The 18,509-nt window shown below is 46.7% G+C and overlaps 2 protein-coding genes and 1 long non-coding RNA gene across 9 annotated transcripts in view; 2 read left to right on the forward strand and 1 right to left on the reverse strand.

The window, feature by feature from the left end:
- KCNJ5 (potassium inwardly rectifying channel subfamily J member 5) overlaps positions 1-10,245 on the reverse strand; it is a 125,318-nt gene extending 115,073 nt beyond the window's left edge. For 2 of the 7 annotated variants that reach the window (XM_077249427.1, XM_077249423.1), the window contains exons 1-3: positions 10,106-10,216; positions 6,869-6,899; positions 5,687-5,734 (exon numbers count right to left, since the gene is read on the reverse strand). In XM_077249427.1, the coding sequence (XP_077105542.1) occupies positions 5,687-5,733 (47 nt within the window). In that variant the 5' untranslated portion in view covers position 5,734; positions 6,869-6,899; positions 10,106-10,216. Of the gene's footprint in view, positions 1-5,686; positions 5,735-6,868; positions 6,900-9,827; positions 10,060-10,105 lie in introns of those variants that run through there. The other 5 variants (XM_077249425.1, XM_077249422.1, XM_077249426.1 and 2 more) reach the window with 3 other exon arrangements.
- On the forward strand, positions 957-8,366 carry LOC143764158 (uncharacterized). Its single transcript, XR_013213072.1, has 3 exons — positions 957-1,144; positions 2,740-2,837; positions 8,133-8,366. It is a non-coding gene; the product is annotated as an uncharacterized LOC143764158 (long non-coding RNA).
- Positions 10,183-18,509, forward strand: part of ETS1 (ETS proto-oncogene 1, transcription factor) — a 434,342-nt gene continuing 426,015 nt past the window's right edge. The window contains exon 1 of the mRNA XM_077249415.1: positions 10,183-10,303. The gene's annotated coding sequence lies outside the window, so the exon portion shown is untranslated. The remainder of the gene's footprint in view (positions 10,304-18,509) is intronic.

The raw sequence follows: 18,509 nt of genomic DNA on the forward strand, positions 1-18,509 counted from the left end.
AGATACACTCAGCCGACATCAGGGGCACACTGGTTAGCCATTAACACTTAGGGAATGAGAAATGCAGGTTCACATGCCCAGAGAAGACCAGACGACTTCTGGCAGCCAAGACACAAGGTCTTCCATCTAAATGGAAGACAAAAACACGAATGGCCAAAAATGGTGGAAGGAATGAATCTGAGCTGCACATATGTCAAGAGAATGTGACTTTTCCCAGGGAACAGAGTTCTGCAAATGCTTTTATAAATGTCCCAATTCACTGGAAAGGAGTCAAGGACTTGACGATCCCAAGGACCTAGTATGTAACAATCTACCTTCACCTAAAAATCATGAGGAGTGACTATGGATCAACTACCTCTTAGAGAAAGTCAGTCATATCCACAGGTATACAGAATAATGTGTTGGATGCAGGAGACAAACACGTTACATTTAAATGATCTCTCCGTGTAAGAGAACCCTTAGATTATGTGCGCACGTTCAGTATTTGCTTACAGTAATTTCTGCAAGGTTTCTGCATCTCTTGGCAGGAAAAACAAGCACGTTTTTGGTGTGTTTTTGTACAGCACTGATGGCTTTTTTGAGCTAATAAAGATATTTAAAAAAAAAAGTTTTGTGATGTCATTTCTTGGTTCAACACCACTTTTTTCATGCTGATGCAGTAGTAGGGCTTGGTGTCAGCAGCTGTCATTGACACCTAGCTGTAGGGTTGGTGATGAAAAGAGGTCAGCCCAACACCCTAATTACTAAGCCGTTAAGTAAACACATACATTGTCACCAGCCTATGGAGGAGCGTTAAAGGGAACCTGTCACCCCGTTTTTTCCATATGAGAATAAAAATACCGTTAAATAGGGCCTGAGCTGTGCGTTACAATAGTGTATTTTGTGTACCCTGATTCCCCGGGCAGCAGAGCGCTCCATCTGCGCACGCGCGGCGTCAGGAAGATGGCCGACCCCACCGATCACCAGGAGAATAGCGCAGACCGCGCTCTTTTTCCTCACCTGTGCAGTGGATTCGGCAGTTGGGCATGCGCAAACCACTACGCCACCAACGGAAAAATAAGCAAGATCTGGGGGAAGAAACAGCGATGTCACCACGCCCATTTGACCAGACCAGCCTGATTGACAGGCGAAAACGGCGACTTTGGTAACGTATTTCGGCAGCATAGGTGGGGAATCAGGGTACACAAAATACACTATTGTAACGCACAGCTCAGGCCCTATTTAACGGTATTTTTATCTCATATGGAAAAAACGGGGTGACAGGTTCCCTTTAACAGAACGAACTTACATAGGCTGTAACCAGACAGCAACTGTTAGTTTTAAAGAAAAAAAATGTGTGGACTCCCGAGTAATTTTAATAATCAGCAGAGGGAAAGCCGACGTCTGAGGTTAATATTCTGGGAAGAAGCCATTAGCTATAAAGGTTCCCAGGCTATTAATATCAGATCACAGCCGTTTGCTTAGACTTTACTGGCTAGTTTACAGGGGAACCCCAAAAACCTGACATAGGGTCCCTCTATAAAATCTAAGCAACAAAGGCTAGGCAGACAGCTGCGGGCTGATATTAATAGCCTAGGAAGGGGCCATGGATATTGGTCCCTCCAAGACTAAAAACCATCAGCTCTCAGGTGCCCCAGAAAAGGCACATATATAAGATGCTCCAATTCTGGCACTAAGCCGCGCTCTTCCCACTTGCCCTGTAGCGGTGGTAAGTGGGGTTCATATTTATGGGGTTGATGTCACCTTTGTATTGTCTGGTGACATCAAAGCCCACAGGTTAGTAATGAAGAGGGGTCAATAAGACATCTATCCATTAGTAACTCCATAGTGATATTGTATAAAAACGCAGACACCCATAATAAAGTCCTGTATTTGAAATAATGACACAGGCTCCTTTAATAATCTTTATTAAACCATACTTATCCAACGCCTAATCCTCTAAAGCCATTGCCTCCTGCAACAAAAATAAAATAATACCTCCTGTCAGTGTATCGCCGGCGGACTGGTAGAGCGGTCACATCTCCTGATGTGACTGTTCTACACGTGACATCTGCCAGCATGATCTCGCAAGCGCTGAGACCGACAGTACCGTTTAAGCGGGTGCACACAGCCTTAAAGAAGCCTCAGGATGATCTAGGACCTTTAAAGGGGTTTTCCAGTTTTAAAAAAACCTTTTGACCCCAGCTGCAGTTTGTTAAAAAAAAATAAATAAAACACAAACAAACTTTACTCACCTTCTGTGGATCCACTGGTGAGTCTCTACTGCTACTCCATGTGTTTGATACTGTTTGCAGTGCTGATGTCAAGTCGACAGCGCTGCAGTCAGTCAGTGAGGTCTGCGGCCCGTGCTGTACTGTTGACAAGACTTCAGCGCTGCAGTCAGTCAGTGAGGTCTGCAGCCCGTGTTGTCATTTCGGCAGATCCACTGAGCTGTTATCGACTGCACTGCAGACAACAACAGACAGCATGAGAAGTGGCAGAGTCTCAGAGCTGGACCCAAGGAAGGGGAGTAAAGAACAGTTTGCTTTATTTTTATTTATTTTTTTTTAAATCATCTGCAGCCCAGGAAGAGGGGTTTCCAAAAACCAAGAAACCACTTTAAATAGTAAAAAAAAAAAAAATATATATATAATGACAATTGGGAATTTATATTGTATAATGAGGGTTAAAGTAACAAGAGAAGTGCACAGAAAATTGTACTATACAGTTATAGATATTCTCTTTATACATCACATTCAGGGCTACCACCCAGATTACAGCACTGCACACTATATTCCAGCTCGTTACTGACAGAGGATTTACAGCTTGCGGAGGACGACTACTGATACAGTAAAAAGGTAGAAGTTGAGTATAATGACAGCACTCATGGTGCACACAATAGCAGGTCAGCACACTCATATGGTGCACTTATCTTACAGCTTCATTCTGTAAGTGGCAGCTCAGAGCTCACACCAGTATACAAGCTGGACGAGTGCCACCTGATTTTGTAACAGAAAGCACTGACCAATGTTATTCAATGGGGCAGTGCTGAGGCACATTTTTTTTTCTTTTTTAACTGAAAGTATCTGTCAGTGGAAAAAAAAATTGCAGCATGCTTTGAAATCGGATGTCACACACCTATTAACGTCTATAGGTGCTTGGAGAACATTGGACTGCACTCAGATGACATCCGAGTGCAGCCCGACATCCGCAGACTCATCGAATGGAAAAGAGAAATTTAGTTGTCCATCTTCTCCTTAGTGTGCTACAAACAATTCACTCATCATAGAGAATCGGATCACACTTTGTTGACACTTGAATCAAACTCTGACCAGAGTGTAATTTCCATAATCTATGGCCGTTTAAAGGGACTCTGTCACCCCCTCCAGCCGTTATAAACTAAAAGAGCCACCTTGTGCAGCAGTAATGCTGCATTCTAACAAGGTGGCTCTTTTAGTTTGTGGTGCAGTTATAGCCAAAATAAAGCGTTTTATAATTTCGCCAAAATACTTCTCTTTAGCCCTGGAGACAGGTCTTAACCCCTCTGCTGCAACTGCCACACTTCAGTCACTCAAATCTTCTTCAGCGCCGGGCGCCGCCCCCTCCGCCCTGTTTTCCACTCAAATCCGGCACCTGCGCCGTTTAGTACTGGCTGGGGCAGACACAGTGAGCTCTGGCCGTCTGACCTCACATGCAGTCTTGCAGACTGCGCCTGTGCGGCCACCCAGCTTGTCAATCCCAGCCCCGCAGTGTTATGCATTATGCACAGTGCGGGGCTGGGATTCACAAGCTGGGTGGCCGCACAGGCGCAGTCTGCAAGACTGCATGTGAGGTCAGATGGCCAGAGCTCACTGCGCCTGCCCCAGCCAGTACTAAACAGCGCAGGCGCCGGATTTGAGTGGAAAACAGCGCGGAGGGGGCAGCGCCCGGCGCCGAAGAAGATTTGAGTGACTGAAGTGTGGCGTGTGCAGCAGAGGGGTTAAGACCTGCCTCCAGGGCTAAAGAGAGGTATTTTGGCGAAATTATAAAACGCTTTATTTTGGCTATAACTGCACCACAAACTAAAAGAGCCACTGTCACGATATGGTATGAAATATCATATAAGTAGTTTCTCTTGCTAAAAAAGCCCCCCCTTCCCTTTCACTCAGCCAAGAGCTGCCTTGCCAATGTACATGGGGGAAGAGCGTTTTATTGCCTAAAGGAATTTTTACGACCAGGTTAGAATCTTCCTCCAGCAAGAACTGGATTCTAAGTCTCTAGAACACATGGAAGTTCTTTGTTTTGTTTTTGTAAGATATTACGCAAACTGTTTACGTTAAGAACACGAAAATATATATTCTTAATCGCCCTCGGTGGATCTACCCATCCCTCGAAACACGGGCTTCTAACTCCATCTAGTAAAGAAGTAGGGATTTCTCTGTAAATATGTATCCCAGATAGGACATATTTGATCCCATTAGAATGCCCACGTTAATCCGAGATGAATGCTGGTTTTGTTAGGACTATGACATGTTCGGTAGAGGAATTACAAGTCTTAGAAAATTTTGCTTACACTTAGTCAGATGGAAAAGGTAGGAGGGTCTGGGATAGCCAGCCCTTTTTGGTGATGTCACCAAGCTGAGCTATAACTGTTTTGGCCGGACTCCAGCAGTCAGTCTGTTGCTGGAAGAACATGGGAGTCTGATCTGAAGAGCTGTACCTCATGCATTGGGATTTTTGGGAGCTCCGCCCACCAGCATGGTGTTTGCCTGATATGAACTGAGAACATGTGAGTTGTACCTTTTCTCATTTAATCCTTTTATTTTCATAATTACTTTGTACATATTTGCAATTGTCTCATTTGTAACATCTTTGTAAAATATACCTTTTATAAACACTGCCTGAAAATCATTTATGGGGTATAATATTTAATATACCAGATTCGTTCTTCCTGTTCTAAAACGTACCCTAAGTCTCTGAAGGGAATTACGCTACTGTTTTGGGTTAGCTTCGGACCCGTTTAATCGAAGCTGGTGGCACTACCGTGTGCAGGCCTTTGGGTGACATTGCAGCGACTGCGGCATTGATAATTATTGTTCCTGCCTGAGTGGGAGTTCATCGCGTCGCTGCAGCGTGCCCAATAGCCAGTACATAGCAGGCAGCCTTTCTGGCGACCAATTACCCTAGGTGCAGTACCTAATCTGACCTGACAGAAAGGGGGGCGCCAGAGAGCTGCAAGGTTTAAGTGGAACTGTAAGCGGGATATACACAAATCCCTGCAGTTCATGGTATATGGAAGAGCAGTGGGATACCTAGAATAAGCCCCTGCTGTAAACTAAGAGGTCAATAGCCTTGTGGTTTTTTTTTTAATCACATTGTGGCAGTGGAGGGATAACTAAGATAAGCCCCCTGCACATGTGATAGCCGTCTGTTGGTCTAAAGTCACCCCAATCCGTGACATATTGGTGGCAGTGGTCAGGAATCCCTGGGGATTTTGTGACAAACTGCTGGCAGAGGCTAAGGGATTGTGACAGCCACCTTGTTAGAATGCAGCATTACTGCTGCACAAGTGGCTTTTTTAGTTTATAACGGCTGGAGGGGGTGACAGAGTCCCTTTAACCATAACCAAAAGGTCAGTAAATAGCGGACCCTTTATTTTACTATGTGCTGAACCTACAAATACTGACCACTATACAGACTATGGAAAACACAACCCATCAATACTCACAGATGTGGTGTCACAAGTAACCTTGGTGGCTGCTGCGAAGGTTTCATTCTATAAAAGTGAGGTGTAAAAAAACCAAGTAAAATATTAATCAAACACATTCAACATTGTTCTAAAGAAATTTCTGAAATTTCCACAAATCTTCATTAATAAAAAGTACTAAAGCGTTTAAACTAAGACAATTATTATTTAGCATTTACAAGATCTCAGTTATCGCTCACTGACTAATAACATTCTGTAAACTGTCTATGGATCTGTGTACAGCTTCTTCTTGTACTGTTTTAGTATGGGGGTGTCCTATGCAGGAGTCGTCCAGTAAAGTGTTAGAAGAGGCATTTCCCATCTCCAAGATCCTGTCCGAATAGGTCGTAGGTGTAATAATAATAATAATAATAATAATATTAGAAAATACCTCCAATTAGAAATATAATATAGCTTATATACAGTAAGCTATGTCGCTTGCTCCACCATGTGCAGGGCACTGCAGAAGCTTAGGTATTGATGATTGCGACCACTAACAACTATCTAATTGTCACTACATGTGTGGTCGTAACCATGGATAAACATGCTACTGCAATGTCCTGCTCATGGGGTAAACAACATAGCCAATCAGAAGAACTATACTACATTTCTAATTGGAGGTATTTGCTATTATTACACCTACTACATATTCTGATAGGATCTTAGAGATGGCAATACCCTTTTAAGTTATTATCTATCCAGGGCAGAGCTATGGAGTCGGTTACCCAAACCTCTGACTCCAACTCCTCAATTTTCATGACGGACTCCACAGCACTGCCTCACGATTGATCATGTACATAAAATGCAGCACAGATTCATCTCAACCAAAAGCCGAGATCCTGAGATCAGAAATAGAACACACATTTAAGACATTTTAGAACTTTCCCAAATTATTATGAAAACATTTACAGCACAATTTATAAATCTGGTGCTTAGACTTACTCTTCCCACTTGCCCTGTGGCGGTGGCAAGTGGAGTAATAGGGTTGGTAATAGCCTTGTGTATCAGTTGACCTCCAGCCCAGAGGTTAGTAATGGATAAGACACCGCCATTACTAACCCCATAAGTTTGTAAATAGACACACAGCAAGAAGAAAGTCCTAATTTGAAATAAAATCAACACTGCTTCACTTATTAAAAACTAAAAAAACAAAATTATACTCACCATACGCCTATTCCATCGAAGCCCCTGTCCCCTGTACAAAAATAAAAACAACCATATCACTCACCTGTCTGAAGTCCCACACCGTAATTCATCTCTACCACATCTTGTTTACAACCTGAACGGTGGCATGATGTGACAGTCTACGCTGAAAGCCATGAGACAATGAGGTTAAGCGAGCGCTGCTTCGGTGACATCACAGAGGTTATCGCCGATCACTGAAGGTGCGTTCCACTGTCAGCGGCCCGATGAACTACGGTGACCTCAATGAGATCACCAAGAGCAGTGTGAACTGTGGTGGATCATTTTCAGCCATGTATGCCTATTTGAAGCAAGCAGCTAGATGCAGTTGATGACGTCTTGCTGCCCACCTCCAATAGGCACATATGACCGAAAATGATGCACGATAGTTCACACAATGACTCCATCTGCATCATTATTGTCAGTGGCCCTGTCAGTGAATTAGCCCGAATCTCGTTTTCTGGGGTTTTGGACATAAGTCCTGATGGAGTCGTTGACCATAGGAGAAAACACAATGTGAACTCAGTCTAAGGCTGGAGTCATTGGAGTGTATAAATTTAAAAAAAAAAAAAAAAAAAAAAAAGAGTTGGTGCGATTTTCATCCAGGAGAGTGGGACGATTTTTTCTCACGTGTCATCCGTGTGCTGCACGTGCACAATCTGGTTTTTTTACTAAGCTGTTATCAATCATTTATACAACCATTTACACTTTCCTATGTTAGGCTATGTTCACACGTTGCGTTTTTGCTGTTTTTTTAATAAAAATTTTAAGTTGCGTTTTACAGCAAAGTCTATGAGATTTCAGAACTCTCATGTACACACATTGGTTTATTTTCCTGTCTAATTTGGAAAAGTGCTGCATTTTTGCAAACTGCAGAATGTCACTTCAGCGATTTTTTTCAGCATATTTGCAGCATTTTTTCACCCAAAAGAAACAGTGGGTAAGTGCAAAACGCAGCAAAAAATGCAGTTATCAGTTTTTGCTGCACTATTGGTGCAAAAATCTAAGGAAGTTAAATCATGCTTTATTTTGGGCCACTAAACCTTATCAACATGCCAAGAGACAATAAAAATGTGGCAAAACCTGCTTTCTTTGTAAGCAGCTTCTTTATTGCCATGAGAGCAGGCTTTGCCTGCGGAGAAAAACGCAACATGTGAACATCGCCTTAGAATATATCATAAATATCGGATGTCAGTCTGATACTCCATATTGATCTGATTTTTATCTCGCACCCATCTAATTTCAGAGTGAAATCGCAGCATGCCGAATATCAGATCCGCCTATCACCACGGCCTCATTGGATAACACTGGTCGGAGATCTATCCTTTTTTTTTTTTTTTTATTGGAACGCACTTGTCCAACTTTCATGGTCGTGTGAGCGAGGCCTAACAGGGATGGGGTCTTCACGATTTTACACATTGCAGCAATGGCATGGTTGCGTAGGTGCTGGTCCCCCAATAAAAATAACATCTTTGTTGTAGAGGTCCAATGTGCCAGTCATGGGAAATCTAGCATAGCAGCCATATGCAAATCAGGCTGGAGGTGCACTGGGGGAGGGTCACTGCATGTGGAAGAGTATTACTCCAGCCAAGGGGCAATGGGGGTGGGGGGATATTACTCCAGACGAGGGGTGAATAACAGTTTACTGCAGCTGAGGGGCGACGGAGGGGGGGGTATTACTCCAGCCGAGGGGCGACAGGGGGGCTATTACTCCAGCCGAGGGGCGACAGGGGGGCTATTACTCCAGCCGAGGGGCGACAGGGGGGGCTATTACTCCAGCCGAGGGGCGACAGGGGGGGCTATTACTCCAGCCGAGGGGCGACAGGGGGGGCTATTACTCCAGCCGATGGGAGACAGGGGGGGCTATTACTCCAGCCAAGGGGGCGACAGGGGGGCTATTACTCCAGCCGAGGGGGCGACAGGGGGGCTATTACTCCAGCCGAGGGGGCGACAGGGGGGCTATTACTCCAGCCGAGGGGCGACAGGGGGGCTATTACTCCAGCCGAGGGACGACAGGGGGGCTATTACTCCAGCCGAGGGGCGACAGGGGGGCTACTACTCCAGCCGAGGGGCGACAGGGGGGCTACTACTCCAGCCGAGGGGCGACAGGGGGGCTACTACTCCAGCCGAGGGGGCGACAGGGGGGGGCTATTACTCCAGCCGAGGGGGCGACAGGGGAGGCTATTACTCCAGCCGAGGGGCGACAGGGGGGCTATTACTCCAGCCGAGGGGCGACAGGGGGGCTATTACTCCAGCCGAGGGGCGACAGGGGGGGCTATTACTCCAGCCGATGGGAGACAGGGGGCTATTACTCCAGCCAAGGGGGCGACAGGGGGGCTATTACTCCAGCCGAGGGGGCGACAGGGGGGCTATTACTCCAGCCGAGGGGGCGACAGGGGAGGCTATTACTCCAGCCGATGGGCGACAGGGGAGGCTATTACTCCAGCCGAGGGGCGACAGGGGGGCTATTACTCCAGCCGAGGGGCGACAGGGGGGCTATTACTCCAGCCGAGGGGCGACAGGGGGGCTATTACTCCAGCCGAGGGGCGACAGGGGGGCTATTACTCCAGCCGAGGGGCGACAGGGGGGCTATTACTCCAGCCGAGGGGGCGACAGGGGGGCTACTACTCCAGCCGAGGGGGCGACAGGGGAGGCTATTACTCCAGCCGAGGGGGCGACAGGGGGGCTATTACTCCAGCCGAGGGGCGACAGGGGGGCTATTACTCCAGCCGAGGGGGCGACAGGGGAGGCTATTACTCCAGCCGAGGGGCGACAGGGGGGCTATTACTCCAGCCGAGGGGCGACAAGGGGGCTATTACTCCAGCCGAGGGTGACAGGATGGGATAATACTGTAGCAGTGATAACACAGGCAGAAGGGGCCCTGTGATTGAATAGTTGGGCCATTTGAGGTCCAGCAGCTCCTCACACTGCACAATCCCACCTGCTGTAGGTGGAGGGAGCTCCTTGTGTCCCGGGTGCAGCACACTGATGATCTCTGTGGATGATGAGGGTATATTAGTCCAGTTGTAGGATGACCGGCTGGGATAATACCGGGGTACAGTAACGACCTCGGGGTGTACGGGCTCTTTCCGCCATCTTTCATCTATATATAAAAGCGGTTACTACATTACACTGGATATTATTGGGCCTTTCCTTAGCTGTGGTATAAGGTAGGACCACAAGTCCCAGCTTTACCTGCCATGTCCACTCTGTACTTACCGGAGGCTCGTGGAGCCGCCGTGCTGCACCGACTGTGAGAGCGGGGCGCCAGCTGCGCTAATAACGTCCCATCAGGAGCGGCGGCGGCGGCTGCGCGGGAGACAGTCCGCGGTGTGAGGCGAAAACTGGCGGGAGATCAGCAGCGTGTGAGGGGAGGAACGGAGGCCGTCTGCGACCACGAAGGTCAGAGAGTGCCAGGTAATGGCGAGTAATGCGTGGGAATGGTTAATGGGTGCTACTGGCGAGAAATGTGAGGTAATAATGAGTAATGTGAGGTATTGGCGAATGAGATGATGTAATGTGAGGTAGAGACAAGTAACGGGGCAATTGCTAGTAAGGTGAGGGAGCGATGTGGGTAATGGCGAGTGGCAGTTAATGGGTAGTAGTGACGAGTTACTGGGTGATGGGGAGTAATGTGAGGTATTGAGTAATGGGGGTAATAAGTAATGTGAGGTAGTGGCGGTTAATGGGGCGTAATGGCGAGTGATGTCGGTAATGGTTAGTGGTGGTTAATGGGTAGTAGTGGCGAGTAATGTAAGGTAATGGCAAGTGACGTAAGGTAGTGCCGAGTAACATGGGGTGATGGCGAGTAGCGTGAGGTACTGCCGAGTAATGTGAGGTACTGGCGAGTAGCGTGAGGTACTGGCGAGTAGCGTGAGGTACTAGCGAGTAGCGTGAGGTAGTGGCGAGTAATGTGAGGTAGTGACAAGTAATGTGAGGTAATGGCGAGTAGCGTGAGGTAGTGACGAGTAGCGTGAGGTAATGGCGAGTAGCGTGAGGTAGTGACGAGTAGCGTGAGGTAATGGCGAGTAGCGTGAGGTAATGGTGAGTAATGTGAGGTTTTGACGAGTAATGTGAGGTACTGGCGAGAGGTAGTGACGAGTAATGTGAGGTAATGGCGAGTAGCGTGAGGTAATGGCGAGTAACGTGAGGTAGTGACGAGTAATGTGAGGTAGTGACGAGTAACGTGGGGTAATGGCAAGTATCGTGAGGTAGTGACGAGTAATGTGAGGTACTGGCGAGTAACCTGAGGTAGTGACGAGTAGCGTGAGGTGAGGTAGTGACGAGTAGCGTGAGGTAGTGACGAGTAACGTGAGCTAGTGACGAGTAACTTGGGTAATGGCGAGTAGCATGAGGTAATGGTGAGTAATGTGAGGTAATGGCGAGTAACGGGGTAATGGCGAGTAACGTGAGTTAGTGACGAGTAACTTGGGTAATGACGAGTAGCATGAGGTAGCGATGAGTAACGTGGGGTAATGGTAAGTAATGTGAGGTAGTGACGAGTAACTTGGGTAATGGCGAGTAGCATGAGGTAATGATGAGTAACGTGGGGTAATGGCGAGTAGCGTGAGGTAGTCACGAGTAACGTGGGGTAATGGCGAGTAGCGTGAGGTAGTGACGAGTAACGTGAGATAGTGACGAGTAACTTGGGTAAAGGCGAGTAGTGTGAGGTAGTGATGAGTAACGTGAGGTAGTGACGAGTAATGTGAGGTAATGGCGAGTAACGAGGTAATGGCGAGTAACGTGTGGTAATGGCGAGTAGCGTGAGGTAGTGACGAGTAACGTGGGGTGATGGTGAGTAGCGTGAGGTAGTGACGAGTAATGTGGGATAATGGTGAGTAGCGTGAGGTAGTGACGAGCAACGTGGGGTAATGGCGAGTAACGTGAGGTAGTGACGAGTAACTTGGGTAATGGCGAGTAGCGTGAGGTAATGGCGAGTAACGTGAGGTAGTGACGAGTAATGTGAGGTACTGGCGAGTAGCGTGAGGTAGTGACGAGTAATGTGAGGTAATGGCGAGTAGCGTGAGGTAATGGCGAGTAACGTGAGGTAGTGACGAGTAATGTGAGGTACTGGCGAGTGGCGTGAGGTAGTGACGAGTAACGTGGGGTAATGGTGAGTAATGTGAGGTAGTGACGAGTAAAGTGGGGTGATGGCGAGTAGCGTGAGGTAGTGACGAGTAATGTGAGGTAATGGCGAGTAGCGTGAGGTATTGGTCAGTAATGTGAGGTAGTGATGAGTAATGTGAGGTACTGGCGAGTATCGTGAGGTAGTGACGAGTAATGTGAGGTAAAGGCAAGTAGCGTGAGGTAATGGCGAGTAGCGTGAGGTAGTGGCGAGTAATGTGAGGTAGTGACGAGTAATGTGAGGTAGTGACGAGTAATGTGAGGTACTGGCGAGTAATGTGAGGTACTGGCGAGTAATGTGAGGTACTGGCGAGTAGTGTGAGGTAGTGACGAGTAACGTGGGGTAATGGCGAGTATCGTGAGGTAGTGACGAGTAATGTGAGGTATTGGCGAGTAGCGTGAGGTAGTGACGAGTAACGTGGGGTGATGGTGAGTAACGTGGGGTAATGGCGAGTAACGTGAGCTAGTGACGAGTAACTTGGGTAATGGCGAGTAGCATGAGGTAATGGTGAGTAATGTGAGGTACTGGCGAGTAGCGTGAGGTAATGGCGAGTAACGTGAGGTAGTGATGAGTAACGTGGGGTAATGGCGAGTAGCGTGAGGTAGTGACGAGTAACGTGGGGTAATGGCGAGTAGCGTGGGGGTGAGTAGCGTGAGGTAGTGACGAGTAACGTGAGGTAGTGATGAGTAACTTGGGTAAAGGCGAGTAGCGTGAGGTAGTGATGAGTAACGTGAGGTAGTGACGAGTAATGTGAGGTAGTGATGAGTAACGTGGGGGTAATGGCGAGTAGCGTGATGTTCTATGTAACACGACTGTGGAGGTGAAGTCGGTGTCCATTTTTGTGGAGTCACTTATTTTCCAGGCTTATTTGCCCCGTCCGATGCTAATAATACCAGCCCTCAGCTGTCCCAGAAATGGCACTTAGCCCCGCCTCTTCTGGTGCAGTCGCATCGGAGTAATGGGATTAGGGGTTGGTTTCACATTTGCGGTTGTGTCTGCAGCGTTTCGGATGTATACATCCGCATGCGTCTTGCTTTCCTATCTTTTATATTGTAGACGCAGGTGCATGCGTTAGCCCGCTTTTGCTTATGCATGCGTTTTTTGGAGGTGCGCGGCTGATGCACCATGTTAGAATTTTTGTGGCTGCAAATTTTCGTCGCCATACGCATGCGGACGCTTACGTAACGAATGTGTCAAATTAACGCATTACAGTCTATGGGAACGCATGCGTACGCAAGTTCTTGCGTTTGCGTACGCATGCGTTCTTCTGAGTAAACATGTCTAGGAACTTGAAGACACAAAAGAGCACAGTGAGGTCAAAAATACTCTGTTGTAAAAAAAAAAATAAATAAATAAATATCACAGTAATCAGCAAGTGCTAGTCAAAAGATGTAAAGAAAACAGGGTATTTAGTTGATACGTTTTTTTGCAAAAAAATGTATACTAAGCTGCTCCACCAAATCGTCAAGGTATACCCTTATAGAGCAGTCCTAACTAATGTATAGAATCCCTATCTGATGTATTTAAAACCTGATCATCTGTATAGTACCTGTATAAGCAGGGTTCAGAGAAGGACTATCCATGTGGACATGCAGGATGGAACAGCTTAAATGCAAATGACCCACAGAGGAGTGGTGGACTCCCCAGTCTTGTAGAAACAAGAGAACAATTATAGAACCAGAAACACATGGGCCACTTGCACATTGAACAAGTCTGTAGGAACCTGTTCACACCACCAGAAAACTTGAAGACACAAAAGAGCACAGTGAGGTCAAAAATACTCTGTTGTAAAAAAAATAAATAAATAAATATCACAGTAATCAGCAAGTGCTAGTCAAAAGATGTAAAGAAAACAGGGTATTTAGTTGATACGTTTTTTTGCAAAAAAATGTATACTAAGCTGCTCCACCAAATCGTCAAGGTATACCCTTATAGAGCAGTCCTAACTAATGTATAGAATCCCTATCTGATGTATTTAAAACCTGATCATCTGTATAGTACCTGTATAAGCAGGGTTCAGAGAAGGACTATCCATGTGGACATGCAGGATGGAACAGCTTAAATGCAAATGACCCACAGAGGAGTGGTGGACTCCCCAGTCTTGTAGAAACAAGAGAACAATTATAGAACCAGAAACACATGGGCCACTTGCACATTGAACAAGTCTGTAGGAACCTGTTCACACCACCAGAAAACTTGAAGACACAAAAGAGCACAGTGAGGTCAAAAATACTCTGTTGTAAAAAAAAAAAATAAATAAATAAATATCACAGTAATCAGCAAGTGCTAGTCAAAAGATGTAAAGAAAACAGGGTATTTAGTTGATACGTTTTTTTGCAAAAAAATGTATACTAAGCTGCTCCACCAAATCGTCAAGGTATACCCTTATAGAGCAGTCCTAACTAATGTATAGAATCCCTATCTGATGTATTTAAAACCTGATCATCTGTATAGTACCTGTATAAGCAGGGTTCAGAGAAGGACTATCCATGTGGACATGCAGGATGGAACAGCTTAAATGCAAATGACCCACAGAGGAGTGGTGGACTCCCCAGTCTTGTAGAAACAAGAGAACAATTATAGAACCAGAAACACATGGGCCACTTGCACATTGAACAAGTCTGTAGGAACCTGTTCACACCACCAGAAAACTTGAAGACACAAAAGAGCACAGTGAGGTCAAAAATACTCTGTTGTAAAAAAAAAAAAAATAAATAAATATCACAGTAATCAGCAAGTGCTAGTCAAAAGATGTAAAGAAAACAGGGTATTTAGTTGATACGTTATTTGCAAAAAAATGTATACTAAGCTGCTCCACCAAATCGTCAAGGTATACCCTTATAGAGCAGTCCTAACTAATGTATAGAATCCCTATCTGATGTATTTAAAACCTGATCATCTGTATAGTACCTGTATAAGCAGGGTTCAGAGAAGGACTATCCATGTGGACATGCAGGATGGAACAGCTTAAATGCAAATGACCCACAGAGGAGTGGTGGACTCCCCAGTCTTGTAGAAACAAGAGAACAATTATAGAACCAGAAACACATGGGCCACTTGCACATTTTCTGGTGGTGTGAACAGGTTCCTACAGACTTGTTCAATGTGCAAGTGGCCCATGTGTTCCATGTCTAGGAACTTGTTTGAAGCCACGCCCCAAACAAAGGTTATAAATAGTGTTGAGCGATACCGTCCGATACTTGAAAGTATCGGTATCGGATAGTATCGGCCGATACCCGAAAAGTATCGGATATCGCTGATACCGATACCCGATACCAATACAAGTCAATGGGACACCAAGTATCGGAAGGTATCCTGATGGTTCCCAGGGTCTGAAGGAGAGGAAACTCTCCTTCAGGCCCTGGGATCCATATTAATGTGTAAAATAAAGAATTAAAATAAAAAATATTGATATACTCACCTCTCCGGAGGCCCCTGCACCTCACCGCTGTTAACCGGCAGCCTAGGAATTTAGGACCTGAGAATGACGTCGCGGCTTGTGATTGGTCGCGTGGCGGTCACATGAGCGGCACGCGACCAATCAGAAGCCGTGGCGTCATGGAAGGCCCTAAACGCGCTCATTTTAAGCAAAGAAGGCTGCCGGTTAACAGCGGTGAGGTGCAGGGGCCTCCGGAGAGGTGAGTATATCAATATTTTTTATTTTAATTCTTTATTTTACACATTAATATGGATCCGATACCGATTCCCGATACCACAAAAGTATCGGAACTCGGTATCGGAATTCCGATACCGCAAGTATCGGCCGATACCCGATACTTGCGGTATCGGAATGCTCAACACTAGTTATAAATGAAGGTGTGGGCAGTGGAAGTCCATTAGGCTATGTGCACACGTTCAGGTTTTTTCGCGTTTTTTCACGATAAAACCGCTATAAAAACTAATTAAAAACGCATACATTATGCATCCTATCATTTAGAATGCATTCTGCATATTTTGTGCACATGGATGCGTTTTTTTCCATGAAAAAAATGCATCGCGGTAAAAAAATGAGCATGTTCATTAATTTTGTGGATTTTCCGCGTTTTTCCCGCAATTCTATGCATTTGGGAAAAACGAGTCAAAAACGCGTCAAAAAAACGCATGCGGATTTCTGGCAGAAATGTCCGATTTTTGTCAGGAAAATTTCTGCAAGAAATCCTGACGTGTGCACATACCAGTACTCTCAAGACTCTGGAAGCGAGAAAAGCATTGCAGCCTCAAGTGTGGAAGACTCCTACAAAAAATGTAAGTGTACAAGCTATATGTCTGCCTGTCTGTTTTCCTCCCTGCAGTCTGTAATCATTTCTGTCTCTCTTACATCATTCCTCAACATGTCCTCCAGCAGACCTCACAGAGTGGGCACGAGACTGAAGTGAGTACATTTGCTGATGATTGGTAAGTATTCACTGTCACTATTACACATGTGGCAAAATATTTATTTTTATTTTTACAGAACCTTTCCAGTGCTGATGAGCAGGAGCAGCAGACTCAGGCCCAACCTCCGGTGGCAAGAAGGCGTGTAAGTATTGATGACTGTTTTTATTTATTTTTGACTGTTGTTGGTACTCTCGCCTTTTTTAATTCATTCTTGACTGTTTTTGGGACGTTTGACTTTTTTATTTTATTTTTGACTGTTTTTATTTTAAGGGCAGAGACTCACTGCCGTATTTCTCGTCGGATAATTGCATCGCACTGCATGGACTGGCCGGCACCTCTCCTGACCCAAGCATGACAGCATGATGGGTTACTATGCAGGTGTCAAGCCCAGGTCAGGAGAGCCGACAGCCAGTACGAGTTTTACAATGCGATTCTCACATGAGAAATGCGGCAGTGTGTCTCTGCCCCAGTGTTTTATCTTTCCAACATTTTTTATTTGATTTCTAGGTCCCACAACTGGAGGAGGAATTCATTGACAACGACCTCCTCATCACCCTGGTGCAAGAGCGAGTTGCTTTGTGGGACACTTGGGAGTAGCAGCACTCGGACTCTGTGGTGACTCGGCGGCTGTGGAATGAGGTGGCCCAAGCGCTGATGGATGACTGGGACAACGCCACGCCACGAGTCAGAAAGGCTTTTCATAAGTATTACAGTGTGGTCTGATGCGGCAGTGAACCTGAAAGCCGGGATCACACAACTGTGTGTGATGCGAGAAACTCCTGCGAGTTTCTCGCATCATACATGGTTGTGTGATCCCGGCCTAAAGTGCACTGTTTAACAATTTTTTTTTTCCCCTATTCACAGTGATCAAAGTCAAAACCCATTGGCTTTCGATGAAGGATCGCTTCAACAAGGCCCCGAGACAGGAGATCCAAGTTCGCAGTGGTGCTGCAGCAAGGATAGGGAAGTACAAGTACCACCGGGTGCTGGCTTTCCTGAGGTCTGTCCTTGCTCAGAGAATGTTAAGTATTTTTGTGTTGTATTCCATTGTGTTGTATTCACCAATCCAAATTTTTCTATTCCACAGGAGTTGGAGCTTTTACTATTGTTATTTTTTGGTAGCAATGTTTTTCTTTTCACAGAACCTGTAGCAGAACCCTCGAACCTGGATCTTCCTCTGGAACGGTCCCTCATCAAACTGTCACGGACCAGTTCCAGCCATCCACCAGCGAAGCAGCAAGTGGGTCGGCATCACAGGCTGGAGAACAAGCAGCTGGTTCTTCAGGTGTTCCCCTGTCCCAGTCCTCTGGCTCTTCTCGCCAGTGGCAGAAGGCCTCGGACAGGTCCCTCATGCCCGAGTTTATTCACTTGAGCTCGGTTCCAGAATGGCTTAAAGGCGCTAGGAGATAGACTGGAAAAGTGGTCTGACCCATATTGACACACTTTTCCAGGGTGTCAACCAATGCCTTAACTGTCTGTAAGCCGACCTCCAGACACCACACCATTTTTTTAACAAGATAGAGCAGGGCATGTCGGAACACCTTACGCCTGAACTCGTGCTCAACATGATGCAGGCCTGCAACGGTGCTTACGTTCAGGCTATGCAGCAGACTCTGTACCACCACCAGGCACAGGTGATATTTACACCTGTGCCACCAATTACTCACTTAACCTCTATACCGAGTTCTGCTGCATACCACTCTACGGCCACCACCATGCCCAGTCCTGCCGCACAGCAGTACAACGCCACCACCATGCCGAGTGCTGCTGAAAGCCACTCGACCACCACCACCATGCCGTGTCCTGCTCCTGCACGGCCGTCCACCTCCACCACCATGCCAGGTCCAGATCCTGCACGTCCGTCCTCCTCCACCAGGCTGGGTCCAGATCCAGCACAGCCTTCCACCCCCAACCACCAGCCCGGGTCCAGATCCAGCACGGCTATCCACCGCCACCACAAGGCTGGGTCCAGATCCAGCACGGCTGTCCACCGCCACCACGAGGCTGGGTCCAGATCCAGCACGGCTGTCCACCGCCACCACCAGGCTGGGTCCAGATCCAGCACGGCTGTCCACCGCCACCACCAGGCTGGGTCCAAATCCAGCATGGCTGTCCACCGCC

This window comes from Ranitomeya variabilis, chromosome 4 (assembly GCF_051348905.1).
Source record: "Ranitomeya variabilis isolate aRanVar5 chromosome 4, aRanVar5.hap1, whole genome shotgun sequence".
Classification (NCBI taxonomy): Eukaryota; Metazoa; Chordata; class Amphibia; order Anura; family Dendrobatidae; genus Ranitomeya; species Ranitomeya variabilis.